Source organism: Abramis brama, assembly GCF_963993115.1.
Source record: "Abramis brama genome assembly, chromosome: 5".
NCBI lineage: Eukaryota > Metazoa > Chordata > Actinopteri > Cypriniformes > Leuciscidae > Abramis > Abramis brama.
Genome location: NC_139967.1, coordinates 15,839,075 through 15,852,933, shown reverse-complemented (window position 1 = coordinate 15,852,933; position 13,859 = coordinate 15,839,075). Strand labels below are relative to the sequence as shown.

The following is a 13,859-nucleotide window of genomic DNA, read 5'->3' as shown; positions in this document are numbered from 1 at the left end:
AAAACCTCATGGCCGTGTCATACTTCATCACACCTTTTAACAAACGGAATAGATACTATTACAAACATGTATTTATGTTATGCAAGTTATAATGTAAATGTATTTTCTAATGTGGCATCTGAAGCCTGTGTTACTTTAATTATTTCTTCAACAATGATGATTTGTTGAGAAACATGTATATTGCATTGTTTCCTATTTAAAGAACTGATTGTTAAAAGTACTAAATTGAAAGATCAAAGGTTCTCATTACATATTAGAATAAGCATGTGTTTTGAAACAATGATTATGTGAACTGAAAATGTGTACAACTGTAATGAAAGCAAGGGATCAGGTTTTGAAAGAAAGACTAGCTGTGTTACAAGTGTGATCTGTTTAGAGTTTTGAACGAAGAGTTTTGAAAAAGTACACTTTGTAAAAATAGTACCAAAGCGAATAAAAAAAACTGTAAATCTTTGAAAAGTTTTAATTAGTTTAACAGATAGTCTAAACTGGTCCTGTACAGGTTTGCTCATAAATTGATGAGCACAGGCAAGTACATTAACATGGCATATATATACAGAAACAGCTGTCATGTTAAGTCTATTACAAATACAAAATAGGACACTGGAAAACAGCACAAAAATGTTTTTCTCTGTAGTTTCATTTGGTCCAGTGAGACTCTTTTCCCCATAGGGGGCGCCCCTACATACGGTTACAGCTTGATGCATGTAAACAGAAAACCAAAGTAACATGATGCCAAAGAACTGACGATTGTTGGCTTTCATTACCGTAACCCTCAAAACTGACAATCAGTGAGAGTCTAATTCTGTGGCTGATGGCTTCCTTCATCTCTCAGTTTCTATTTGTACTTAAGTTCACAGAGATGTCTTGTAGTCAGGCCATGTTGCATCAAGACGTCCCGTCAGTCTGCATGCAGCCGGGACAGGAGTGCAGTGTGTCATGTATGAAGAGATCACACTCCACACAGAACACTTTTTTACATGCTAGACAAGTAAACACCTGCAGGGAGGAGAAAACAATCAGGCGGAATGTTATTTTAAACCCAGACTAAAATGCATGTTTAAGATGTTTTAACTGAAAACAACTTTTACTGAAATATCTTAAAATATGTCAGTGCCATGTTTTTGTCTCAAGATTCACACAAGTAATGCGTTTTTCTAAGGCAAGTTTAATTGAACTAAGGCCTAATCCTGGCTTAATCTAAACCCGGTCTGTGGAACCAGGCCTTAATGTTCACATACAAAATATTTGAAATGGAAAAACCTACACTTTTGTCCTTCAACTCTCCTTGGCAAGCTTCACAGAACCTGAAAAGACATAGATTAATGCTATGAAATGGACTGAAACGAGACAGACCGATCACAGTGAGTGCAGAGCTCACCTCTCTCCTTCATACTCCTCCAGTGAGGTCTCCTGGAAGGCCTCCAGGGGGAAGAGGTGGTGGAAGGAACGGGCCAAGTGTGGAGCGGAAACTAAAGTCAGACCTGCACCAGAGAGAAGACAGACTGAGAACTGAACACATCGATGCTCTGAAGATTACTGTAAAGACTGAAGAACAGGGACATGCTGAGACCCACCACACACTTTACACTCCACTGGCAGCTCAGTGTATTTAGCTCTGCACTGTGGGCAGTAGTAGCCGCCGAGACTGAGTACTGGCTCACCAGTGCTGTCTAGGTGCCTAAAATATTACAAAATAAATTAGATTTAAAATTGTAATTAAATATAATTATACATTAAATCTGAAGAAATATACACCAAATCAGCATATTAGAATGATTTCTGAAGGAACATGTGACAATGAAGACTGAAGTAATAGCTACTGAAAATTCAGCTTTGTCATCACAGGAATAAATTATATTTTAAAATGTATTAAAATATAAATTGTTTGAATTGTAAAATTTACCCCTGGTTTCACAGACCAGGCTTAAGCCTAGTCCCAGACTAAAAAGCATGTTTGAACGGTTTTAACTGAAAGCAACTTGTACTGAAATATCTTAAAATATGTAAGTGCCATTGTTTTGTCTCAAGATTCACACCAGTGATGTTTTTTTTCTTAGGCACGTTTATAAAAGCTACGTAAATGCCTTATTTGAACTAAGGCCTAATCTAAGCCCTGTCTGTGGAACCAGGCTTTTGTGCTCACTGTATTTTTGATCAAATACATGCAGATTTGGTGAGCATAAGAGACTTCTTTCAAAAACATAAAAAAATCTTACAGACCCCAAACTTTTAAACATTAAATCTAATTTATATTATATACAGTACTATTACACTATGGTAAAACAAATGTAACATATTAAAAACAGATTTAAAATGCTAAATAAATATAAATGTAACATGATTAAAAAAATCATCTTTAATCTTTACTCACGACATGCTGAACGAGGGTTTGGCATCCTGATCAGACATGGAGGCTATGACATGCTGGGGGAAACCTAAGCAAATTATTATGTGCATTAAAGATATTGTAGAAGAAAATTATACAAATTATATATTGTAGCTTACGCTGATACATTATTTCATAGAAAAGCTTTACATTAATGTGCAGTGAAGACTGATATAAACAAAATAAAATGACAAATTTCAGCAGAACATTCACAAAATTCTACACATTTATTAAGTACTTAGGCTAATTTGACATTTCAGTGAAAGACATTTCAGCATGTTTAAATGGTTTAAATATGGTGAAAATGACAGTGATTACCCATGCGAATGAGGGAGCACTCAGAGGAGGAGCTGGCAGGAGGAGGCTTCACATGCTGCATCAGAAGCTCTTTAAAATGACTCTCATCCAGTATCACATTGTATGTTCCTGTTGGGCAAAGCAGAATAATATTTTTTTTTTTAATTAAAAAAAAAAAACCTAAGACAAATGAAACCTGTAACTGTATATAAAAGTAAGACTACCAACCTCCGGTTTCTCTTGTGAGAATAGTACACACTCGAACCTCTGCTGACAGGCCGATCACAGACACTCTGATTTTCAAACCATTCAGGGTCTGTTGATATATTAAAACACATTCAACAAATCTTACAAACCATTACAGTAAGCAGCCATTAAATTCATTCAAACTCACTTTGATAAGCTCATAGATGTTGGCTGGGTCACAGGTAGTGAGACTGCTGAAAATAACCAGGATCTCTTTGCTTGTATGAGCAGGCATGTGTCTGCATGAAAATAGAGAAGATATGAGATATTACTGTGGTAAAGGGACATGTAGATGATCAAGACAATGTGTATATGTTTGTACAACTTTCAAGCATACAGCTGTTGGTACAAATCCAGTACTACAACTAAACTGTAAACGACATATAAGGTATATTGCAAAAACACGGGTAGATGGAAATAAATTGAAAAAATAATCATAAAAAAGTATGAGCTCAATTGAGGTGAATCTTTTTCTTATTCGATAGGAAGACATGAGTATAAACTATGATTGGAAACACAATTACGGAATAAATCCTTCGATGCGTGTCTTTGCCTCAACAGTGGATGATCATAAGTCATTCTGAAATGCCTGAGTCTATCATCAAAATGGTTGGGTATAACGATTGTGTTCCCAAACACCAGACATCCGAATGCACGATAACATGACAAAATGTATTGCGTTTCGTCTGATTCGAGGCACAAGTCATTTATGATGTATGAAAAAAAGATACAAATATTTTGCAATAATTTATGATTTTGTCCTCTTGTCCTCTTTTATGCGATTTTACAATTTTGTGCATAAGTTACAGGTACACTATGTAACTTTTTTTGTTCAAAATGTAAAAAATTTATATAATGAGCGAGTACATCATGATTCCATCTTCCAAACCATGTTTTGGGAGGACAAACGCTGCATAGTACCTGCATGACTCGTCATATATATAAATAGAAGTAGCTTCGGCTACAATGTTCGTCCGCAAGATGCATGTTTTGTTTATCAACTGCTATAGTGCCAAAAGTTACATAGTGTACCTTTAAATTTGTAACTTTGGATGGAAACATAACTACTGAGTGCACTGCACGCCCCTATAACCTCTCTGCTGACATGTGCCTTACTTCAGAGTCTGCATAGCCACGTTGAGAGAGTTGTAGAGGGACGGTTCCCCGACACATGTGGAGTCCACAGCTTTCTTCAGAGCTGCTATATGCTTCTTAGGGTTCCCTAGTAAGAGTAAAATAATGTGAACTGATGATAATGATGATAATAAAGAACACTTCTCAAAACATGCAAACATAACACTAATGTATCAACCTGCAAGATCAGTGAGCTTCTCCGCCCTCTTGTTCTTGGTGGCAATGATCCCTATCTGTGACGATACGGTACAGTTAACAGAAGCTGCACACTCTGTGAAAACTCACAGACAGATACACAGAGTCAAGTGCATTACCTGACTGATTGGATTCTGGTCAAAGTATTCCTCCACAAAATACTCCATCAGCTGAAGAATGTAAAAGAGCAATTTTGACAGCTTTCATATAATGTTAGCCTTCCATACTTCACTATAGATGCAGTGCTACTAACCTTCAGGGTGGAGGTCAGCCTGTTGGGCTTAAGGTCTTGATCTTCCATTGATCTAGATGAGTCAATGATCACAAAAAGGTGCCGCATCTGGGTTTGGAGGAATTTAATGTGGTTTTATGATCAGTTGCTGATCAGTAAACAAAGATAAATAAATAAAATAGTGCGATAACTATGGACGACAGTAAATTGCAGCTTACCATCCCAAGACGAACTTGTCCATGACTCTCAAACACTCTGCAATGTCAAACAGACTGTAAGTGAGTATCAAACCAAGATACAATAAGCTCAAACTTATGTTTATATTCTGCATTTGAGTGCTGAACCTTTTCCTCTTTGCCTGGAAAAGAATGTCCTCCACAGTAGCTTTGAGAGATCCAGACTCATCCTCCTTCAGCACCTCCCTGACAGAGACACGCGTCAACTGGTCATTACAGAATATGTGCTCTCTCGTGCACTTTAATAAATAACACTGCCATAGTTTCACTGAAAATATCAGTTACTACAGAAATTGTATTTGATTGGCTATTTGAGGTAAACGTTGTATTTTTAAAATAAATATTTTTAATTAAGGCACGCATAAAGCACTTTCAACGTCTCTCACCATGTCCGTTCGTATCCTCCTTCCCAGCGTTTTGTTCTCTCTGGTTCTTCATCCATGATGTAGAATTTTTAGACTGTCAGCTTTCTTTGGGGGGAATGCTGTCAGAACTATTCTTCTGAAACTCTCTTACGTTGTATAGATTTTCGAAATGTACCTTGTAACATCAAATAGAGCAAAATGTCTAAAAACTGGATTTTTGTATTAACGACATAATATGTAGCTTGCTCAGTGAACTATAAAAACAACAGTTCACGGTACTTTCGTGCAACCCTTGTACGTCGATTTGTTATGTCCCCCGGTACAAAATGCAAACACTAGTTCCGAGTTGTGGGAGATCCTACGTGTTCCACATAGATCCATAAAACGTAGGTTTGATTGTTATAATTAGCTTTTAGTTGTCCCCTTTATTAAATTTATAAGATGAAATGAATACAAAAGACATTTTGAAATTGAATAGCTTTACTTTCCGAACACAAATACAAAAAAAAAAAAAAAAAAAAAAAGTACTATATAGGCTGCATTCAACATCATTGCCTGCCACAATAAAATTGCTCAACAATGAATAATATATATATGAAAGAGGCTAATTATATAATTGTAACTGAATTCACACCCGTTCTCTAGCTGTGTACTTAAACAACAACAACAGGGAATATTGCTATTCTGGTGACAGATAAATCAACAAGTTAAAACAAAACTATCAAAATTATAACAAAATTATAACAAACAACTTGTATTAGAATGTATTTTCTTGGAGATCCCTAAAACTACAACAAAAAGTGGTCACAGTCTTGCTCATATTTAGGATACATTTACCTTGGCTTGACTAAAATTACAACAGCAAAAAGATAAAAGGTTAAGAGACATCATCATCTAGCTTTAAATATAAAATACTTCATAGAAACCACCAAGTTTAGTTTGGCTCAAAAGCAAAAACCTGTCTTTATAAAACAGCAGCCATACATGTTCTGGATAATAATACAATGACATAGATTTTTAATACAGAAATACAGAAAAAGTCCAGATAAAAAAAACATCATGTGACATAATGTGCCTTGCTGAGTTTCCAGTGCCAGGTTTTTATTGTCTGTGGTCATAGTCGCTGACCCTTCTTTTGATGAGGGAGAGTCTTCTCTTTAGCAGTCTACATCTTTTCTTTTTCATCTGATAATCTTGAGACTGTGAGAAAGGTAACAGGTCAGCATTTATATTTACACCTATACACTTCTATCATAATTATTATCTGCAAACTTCATTTTAAACAATTGTTATTTTAACAGCTGTGACAAATCATGCAATTATTCTATAAATATTCTAATCTGAAATTTTATGAAAGATTATGAAGATTTTACCTTCTTCAAACTTTTGAGCCTGTTGTATTGATCCATGGCATCCTTTTTTAGAGAATAAAAGCAGTAATATATATTAATATATACATTTTTAAAGGTGGAAGAGATAATGTGAAAAATAGAGATTAAGTGACATTATACTATAAGACTTGCCACTCATAACCTTAGGCATTTGAATTATTGTGACAGACAGGCAGAGCTCAGCAGATCAAGCAAAATCTGCATATTAAGAGTCAGAAGAATGAAAGAGATCCAAACTTTAGAAGAACTGTTTTCACTTTTATAGATCACATACCAGGAACTGTGGGCTGCCTTCCTGTAATCTGTCCAGCTCTCGATCTGCATCTGCCAAGCCCTGATTAATATCATCTAGCTCGGCTTGAAGACGCTTATACTCCATGTGATCTCTGTCAAACTCTCTCTTGTACTCAAGCCTCTCCTGCTCAGTAATGATGGGAGGATACTCACTGAGAGCATGACAGCATGGAATAGAGGTAGAGGGGAAAATGGAACATGAGTGATACTGATTACATAGTCACAAATGCAGAGTATTAAAAAAATAAATAAAATAAAATACACGCTCCAATACTACTAACTATAACTTAAAGATTCTCTCACGTTTCATGATCAGGGTCCAGCTCATCTCCAGACTCCCCAGTGTCATAATTTCTTAGTTTGCCCTTCAGTCCACTCAAAGAGCTGGTTAAGTCAGAACCACTACCGGAAAAAAAAAGATGCGTTTAATTAAAAATAATAATATCAATATAACTTTTGTTAATAACTTGGGTGTGATGTTACAATTTTCATTGCAGTCAACAGAGTAAAAAAGCTTTCTGTAATTTCAGTAAGTTCATAGTGGTGGAACTGGTTATTCATGTTCATGAAAAACAAAACCCATCAGGTCCCATTCATACAGGGACAAGATTTCCTGGATTCCTTTGCTCTGTGGCATCTAGTCTAGTGACAGGCTAAACTGACCTAGGCCAGTCATTGTCTGTGCTCGCTTTGCTCTGCTTTGCAGAGATGGTCATTTGCCTACAACATGTGACTGTCATTTTTTTTTTTGCTATCATTAAATTGCATAATGATATTGTCATTATAACAATTGACCAATATTAAAGGGGTGGTATAATGCCTCTTTTTACTATATGTAAAATAAGTCTCTGTAGTGTGTGTGAAGTTTTAGCTCAAAATACCCCACAGATGATTTTTTACAGCATGTTAAATTTGTCCCTTTTTGAGGGTCAGTAAAAACGCACTGTTTCGTGTGTCCCCTTAAATGCAGATGAGCTGCGGCTCCCGGCACAGAGGGCGGAGCTTCAAGAGCTCTTGTGTTAGCAGATCCGATTACCTCATGCAGACAAGCACTAAAATGTCAGAAACTGTTCTGCCTTTTATGTTTAAACTGGAGTCGGACAACGATGGAGAGACTCAAGAAGAAGTGACAACATGTAGAATGCAACAGGACATTTCTGAATGGTTAGTTGATGAATTTATGTTGCTGATGTGGTGTTAACTATCTTCAATTAGCATATTCTGTCATGATAATTGATAAAATCGCTCAGGTGGGAATTGTTCTAAGATGCCTTCAGAGTGTCATGTAATTGCATTTGTGTTACGTACTGCATGTGAAAAGACGGACATGACAGCTTGAGCAGACTCACAAATGTGCTCGACTACAACAACTCTTCCTCTTCTCATGGACTCACCCCCTTTGTTGCATGTTCCTGAGGGCGGGGTTCATGTAAATTTTAGGGTTAGTGATGTCACTAACCCGGGAGGAATGTCGTGTAGTCCCTACCAGCCGTTGTAGTCCTTAAAAAACTATTTATTTAAAACCAAATATCTCCATTTGCTTAGACCTTTGAGCGTTGTAACAGCAACATTACACACTAAATAAAGTTAGAAAAGTGAAATCATAAATCAGCCACCCCTTTAATAATTAATATCTACAGTATATAACCAATCATATTCTAAAATGGTAAAGCCCAATCCAGACACAAAAAAAAATCCATTGAACAAAGTCTACAGAGAGACGATAAGTAATGTATTTTCTGCTCTTCACTGAGAGAACCTACCTTGGAAGGTAAATTGGTTTCTGGCTGTAAACCATTGGCTGTGCAACACCGGTTTGGTCATTGGAGTCATTGACAAAAGCCTCTGGATCTCCAGACACATTATTAACCTGAAGAAAAACAAGAAAAGACTGAGTTCATATCTGGACATTTTTAAAGAAACTTTACTTTAGGCAAAAACACAGTACGATAAATATTTAACAAGTATTCAGTTCACCCTTCAGCTGTTTTTTATATTTAATTTTGTTACAGCTTAGAAACATAATGTGCATTTAATGTGCCATTTTTATAATATGCCACTCTTGCATAAAAGCCAGCATGACAACATTTGTCACCCATCATTTGGTAGTCTGTAACTCATTTAAGTGTTTTGCTGTCTGCCTCTTTTACTTCAGTGTCTCTTTTCCCCCAATGTTGTCAGCCTTTTTGTATGGTAAACAGTCTGGACAAACATTGAAAGGCAGGCAGAACCGGTTCCACCACTTCCACAAATACCATCGTGACCTAAAGGACGAAACTACCACTACTCACACAATGAATTGTGTAAGAACAAAGCCAATGGAGTGACCTAATAACTCTAGAAGATGGTCTTTTCCACCTACCAATTCATAGACTTTTAAGTCACTGTTAAGTTTTCCATGCATTTCATCATGAAATTTTGGATCATATTCATGCTTTCCATCAAGTGAAAGTGCATAAGAGGACACACCCAGAAACTAGACATGAAAAAAACTCTTTGTGTCTTCCTCTGAAACTTCTCTTCTTGGAAGAGTGTAGACCAACAATTCTCCTAAAATGGTGGAGCAATTATAGGCACCACATAGCAACTCTTGAAAACAAGACAACAAGCATCAAGAAGCTTTCTGGGCTCTATATTGCAGTAGTACAACCCAAGTACTACAAAAAGTATTAAATTTCATGAACTCATGAATCCATGCGTTGTACTTTAAGATTAAAATCACAAACTAAAATGAACACAACAGGTGAACAAATGAAACTTTCTTACCCATTCCCCAATGCCTTGAGAAGTGAGGCCATCGGTGATGGTCTTCACATCATACCACAGAACGCGGTCCCTGCCGTATCTCCTCATCTGCCCTCGGGTCTTCACCGCAAACACAAGTAGGATGATCAACCCAACCACCACCAGAAATCCAAGAACAACGGCAATAGCCTTGTAGAGAAGAGAAAGAAATAACACTTCAAATAGCATCAAAAATTAGATCACAATATAGAGGACAATGTGGCAGATATATTCTATATTTGCATAACCAAAAAAGCTGACTCTCAACTTGCATTTTTGCACAATAGAAAGGAATTAAGTTGCGTCTGATAATAACCAACCTGAACTGAACAAATACTAGATTATGAAGACTGCCCATGCTCACCTCTTCAGGCTCCACTACACAGTAGTGGTATAAATATTGATTGAGGAAGATCCCAGAGGCCTGATTTTGGTTCTGGTATTGTGCACACAGCTGCAATATCTGGCTATACATCATGGATCCAGATGTCTGAGAAGTGGGGTTAATAGCGACCAGGTACACGATGCTAGCGATGAGCATGAGTACAGCCAGGATGGCACAAATGATGATGGAGGCCAGATAGAATGAGGGAGACTGTGCAGTGCTCTGCCTCGACACCACCAGGATGAAGATGATGAGCACAGTGATAAAGGTGATTCCCGCAATTGCGATGATGAAGCCCTTGCCTGATTTCGGATCCATGTACGTGCCTCCTCCATAGCCTCCAAGACCCCCACTGCTACCATAGCCTCCGACACCCCCACCAACTCCTCCGACACCCCCACCATAACCTCCTCCAGCAGGGCCACCCATCCCAAGACCACCAAGCCCCATGCTGTCTGCATCATAGTCCCATGCAAGTGTGGAGGCCACGCAGGCAAACATAGCCACACACATAATGATTATGATGATGCACAAAATCTTCATCACACCTGGGGGTGATGTCCAGCGGTAAAAGTGAAGCATTTCATCAGGGTGGTAAGAATGGGTGCGACGGGAGGTTCTGTGGTGACTGAAAGGATTAAGCGAAACAACATGGATAAGTAAAAGGGAACATAATTATTATCTAATTGTTTTTTAATAAAAATATCATGATACCATCAGTAAGGAGTCATTGAAGAAAACTTGTCTCTACTGAAAATGTATGATTATAAACTCTCTAAAATGCGACTTACTGTCTGCCGCCATATGGGGGAGGGCGACTTGATTTTTTCGGCATGATGTCAGCTTTCTGAACAAACTTCACAGGGTGATCTATGTGAGATAAAAGCCAACAGAAGTTTTCCTTGGACACAGAGGTGACCCTGCAAGAAAGCAAGGTAAATTAATTAACCCAAGTGTTAATGACAGATACATGTCAATACAACTGATACTAGGGGTGAAACGATACCTTCGTGTCACGATTGATGCATATCTTGATACTAAACTCACAATTCAATATTATTGCGATACTCCAAGACATACAGTAAAAGGTTAACAAAAAATGTACTGTTGATTAAAATGCTAAATTTGGTATTACAATGGTGGTGGAAACAAATAGGCTTAGACTTGGTGATGATAACCCAATGCACAGGACAATGGTGACACCAGAATAATAATAAAAAATATTCATGATTCTGAAGCTGAAAATACAGAATTATTTTAGACGAATATGCTTGCACTTTCACTGACTAGATATATTTAAAATAATGTAGGCCTATTTTTACTGGTAACATCAGACATTTGGCATTATCAGAACACACAAATATTCCCCCATTGCATTATATATAGTAGTTTAATGTAATACTGACACTAAAACTCTTTAAACTTGAGTTTTTTCTCACACAGTAATTTTCATTTTGGCTGAACTATTCACAAAACAGAATTACAGATTGCCACTATTCATTTTTGTATTGTGATATATTGTGAAACAATATATTGTTATACCCCTAATTGATACTAGTCACTGATCACCATAACATATTCAAGACTCTATATCCATACAAGTCAGATACCAAAGCATAATTTTATGACTCATTACTGGCACATGATGATAAAACTCAAAAGGAAAGATTTGAAGGAAAGCATGGGCCATTAAAAAGACAAGCTCAGGTTTGTGTACTTTTATAAATATTTACAAGACATAGTCTAACCTACAAGAATCATGTTCAGGCTTTGTTTCACTCTAAATCTGGCAGTCCATTTACAGAAAAAATTACAGTCCCAAATGTTTTTCCAGTCATGTTTGGATCTTTGGAAAAAGTGTTCTGTTTGTTGAAAACATGAATGCCTTTGGCTTTGATATCAACACACATAGCACTTGTCATACTGGTTGTGTGCTTTCTTTAGACTGTGACTTGAGAGAACTCCATGACTCTGTGACTTCAGGATCAAAGCCTGAGTTGACAGAGAAAGTTGATGATCAGCACCATGGTACCAACAAAGACTGACTAAATTGGTTTGGTTTTGTCAACTTGAAATGAATCCTTAGTTCGTTCAACTACCATCATGGTACAAGCCCCTGGTCTCAAGAGAAGTTTTACACATAGTTCCAAGTTGTGAAAAGGAAATAGTTTCAGTGTTTCTGAGAAGCTTATTACAGATATATTTTCACCTTCACCAACTCAATCCAAAGAACAAATAAATACAAAATTATTAATGTTAAAGGTGTTGATATAAGACCACTTCACATAATTTCTTTAATTTTTGTTGTTGTTGGTAAATCCAGGGTATAAACTCGTTTAAAATGACTTTAAACTTGATAATATTGCAACTTTGCAATGTAGAAAATAGGTTTTAATATATTTAAGTATATATATATACTTAATAATATATATAATATAATAATATACTGAACGCGTTTGTTTTTTTGTAGTGCGTACTTTTCGTTAAATTGGTCAAAAAACAGCACATCTCTGACACAAATGTGTAAAAGAATCTTAACTGTGTTGGGAGAAATAACACGGGTTGAGCAAGTAACAAAATGTGTTGTCCTCATGGCACATGGAGGTAAGAACTAACACAGGGTGTGTTGTTTTTAACACATTAGTTTTAAAAGTGTACAATTATAATTATAGACATACAGTTCATCTTAATTGAGATTATTTTAATTATACATTCATTTCACATCTTTAATTCTAATTTAATAAATAAATATATTTATATATATATGGATGTTTCCAATTATATTTACTGGATTGAATTAAAATGTGTCCACATATTTTGTTGATCCTGGAACAGCATTCCTGCTCCAAATTTTAGCCCTTACAATATCCCTAAACCTATACCCATAACAAGGGGAAATTACTGATGTAGAAGCACCTAACCCTGGTTGTAAGCCTAAACTTGACATTAACAGTAAACTTGTCCCTCAAATCTGATTGGTCAATTGGAATGTTGTTCCAGGATCAACAAAGATGTTGATCCAGACACATGTTGTACTTGGTGAAATCACATTCACCTCACACCCTGATCATGTAGGACAGGGTGTAGCGACAACACCCTGACTATCACTGTATTTTGAATTAATTTACTGAGTGTAGGGATTAGTAGAAGATTTTTCTAAAATTATTTAATTTGTATCAAAGAAATATGAGAATATTATAATAACGTTTGAGATGTAATGAACAATAAATATTCAGCTAAGCAAAGTTTGTTAAAGCACTCTCTATATCGTCAGTACTGCTGTTTGATTAAAAGCAGATACGAAAAAAATACCTAAATATAGCCTAACTGAACCTGGCACCTGGAGATTTGTAACCCAGTAACCACAACTAAATAAATAAATAAATAAATAAATAAATAAATAAATAAATAAATAATAAATAAATAAATAAATAAATAAAATAAAATAAAAAAGTCTAAGGAGAAAACCATGTTTGCCAAAGAACACATAATAGACGCTTTAGAGTAGCCTACAACTATTTTCATTTCTAAAAATTAGTAGCGCGCAACATAATTGTGCGTAGGCGTATCAGTAAAACACATTTTAACAAACCTGCAAGTCAACTGGGGCTACTTAACAAACAAAATAGATATGAGTACATAAATTAATCGTATCGAGGAAACTCACCTCCTTCCTTTCGAAAGCACTCAACGCTGGAAAATATGCTTATACCTCTTCCTTGCTCTTTACAGACGCTCTTTATTTCTCGGAGCTGAAAGAACTCAGCCTCCTTCTAGAAACGCCCGCTGAGAGTTTAATTGACCTCCCGTCTCTCTAACAACAACACATCACTGAAAGCACAGGTGTAGCCACGCCCTTAATGTGTGACAGATGCAACAGGAGCCCGTTTCATTTGCATATTGATTTTCAC

General features: G+C 36.4%; 2 protein-coding genes across 2 annotated transcripts; both read right to left on the bottom strand.

Annotated features, from left to right (window-relative positions):
- Positions 1-446: 446 nt before the first annotated feature.
- Positions 447-5,405, bottom strand: gtf2h2 (general transcription factor IIH, polypeptide 2). Its single transcript, XM_084115285.1, has 15 exons — positions 5,116-5,405; positions 4,838-4,915; positions 4,712-4,748; positions 4,515-4,601; positions 4,381-4,431; positions 4,245-4,299; positions 4,049-4,154; positions 3,081-3,171; positions 2,915-3,002; positions 2,708-2,815; positions 2,375-2,438; positions 1,578-1,681; positions 1,382-1,484; positions 1,268-1,307; positions 447-999 (listed from the first exon to the last, which is right to left on the bottom strand). The coding sequence occupies exons 1-15, from the start codon at positions 5,169-5,171 to the stop codon at positions 889-891; spliced, it is 1,179 nt and encodes a 392-aa protein (XP_083971411.1). The 5' UTR covers positions 5,172-5,405; the 3' UTR covers positions 447-888.
- A 96-nt stretch (positions 5,406-5,501) lies between these two features.
- Positions 5,502-13,761, bottom strand: oclnb (occludin b). The gene is made up of 9 exons (XM_084115283.1): positions 13,616-13,761; positions 10,740-10,868; positions 9,928-10,576; positions 9,546-9,713; positions 8,543-8,649; positions 7,083-7,181; positions 6,760-6,931; positions 6,468-6,509; positions 5,502-6,294 (listed from the first exon to the last, which is right to left on the bottom strand). Exons 2-9 carry the CDS (start codon positions 10,781-10,783, stop codon positions 6,196-6,198), a joined length of 1,380 nt encoding a protein of 459 aa, XP_083971409.1. The 5' UTR covers positions 10,784-10,868; positions 13,616-13,761; the 3' UTR covers positions 5,502-6,195.
- Positions 13,762-13,859: the final 98 nt, after the last annotated feature.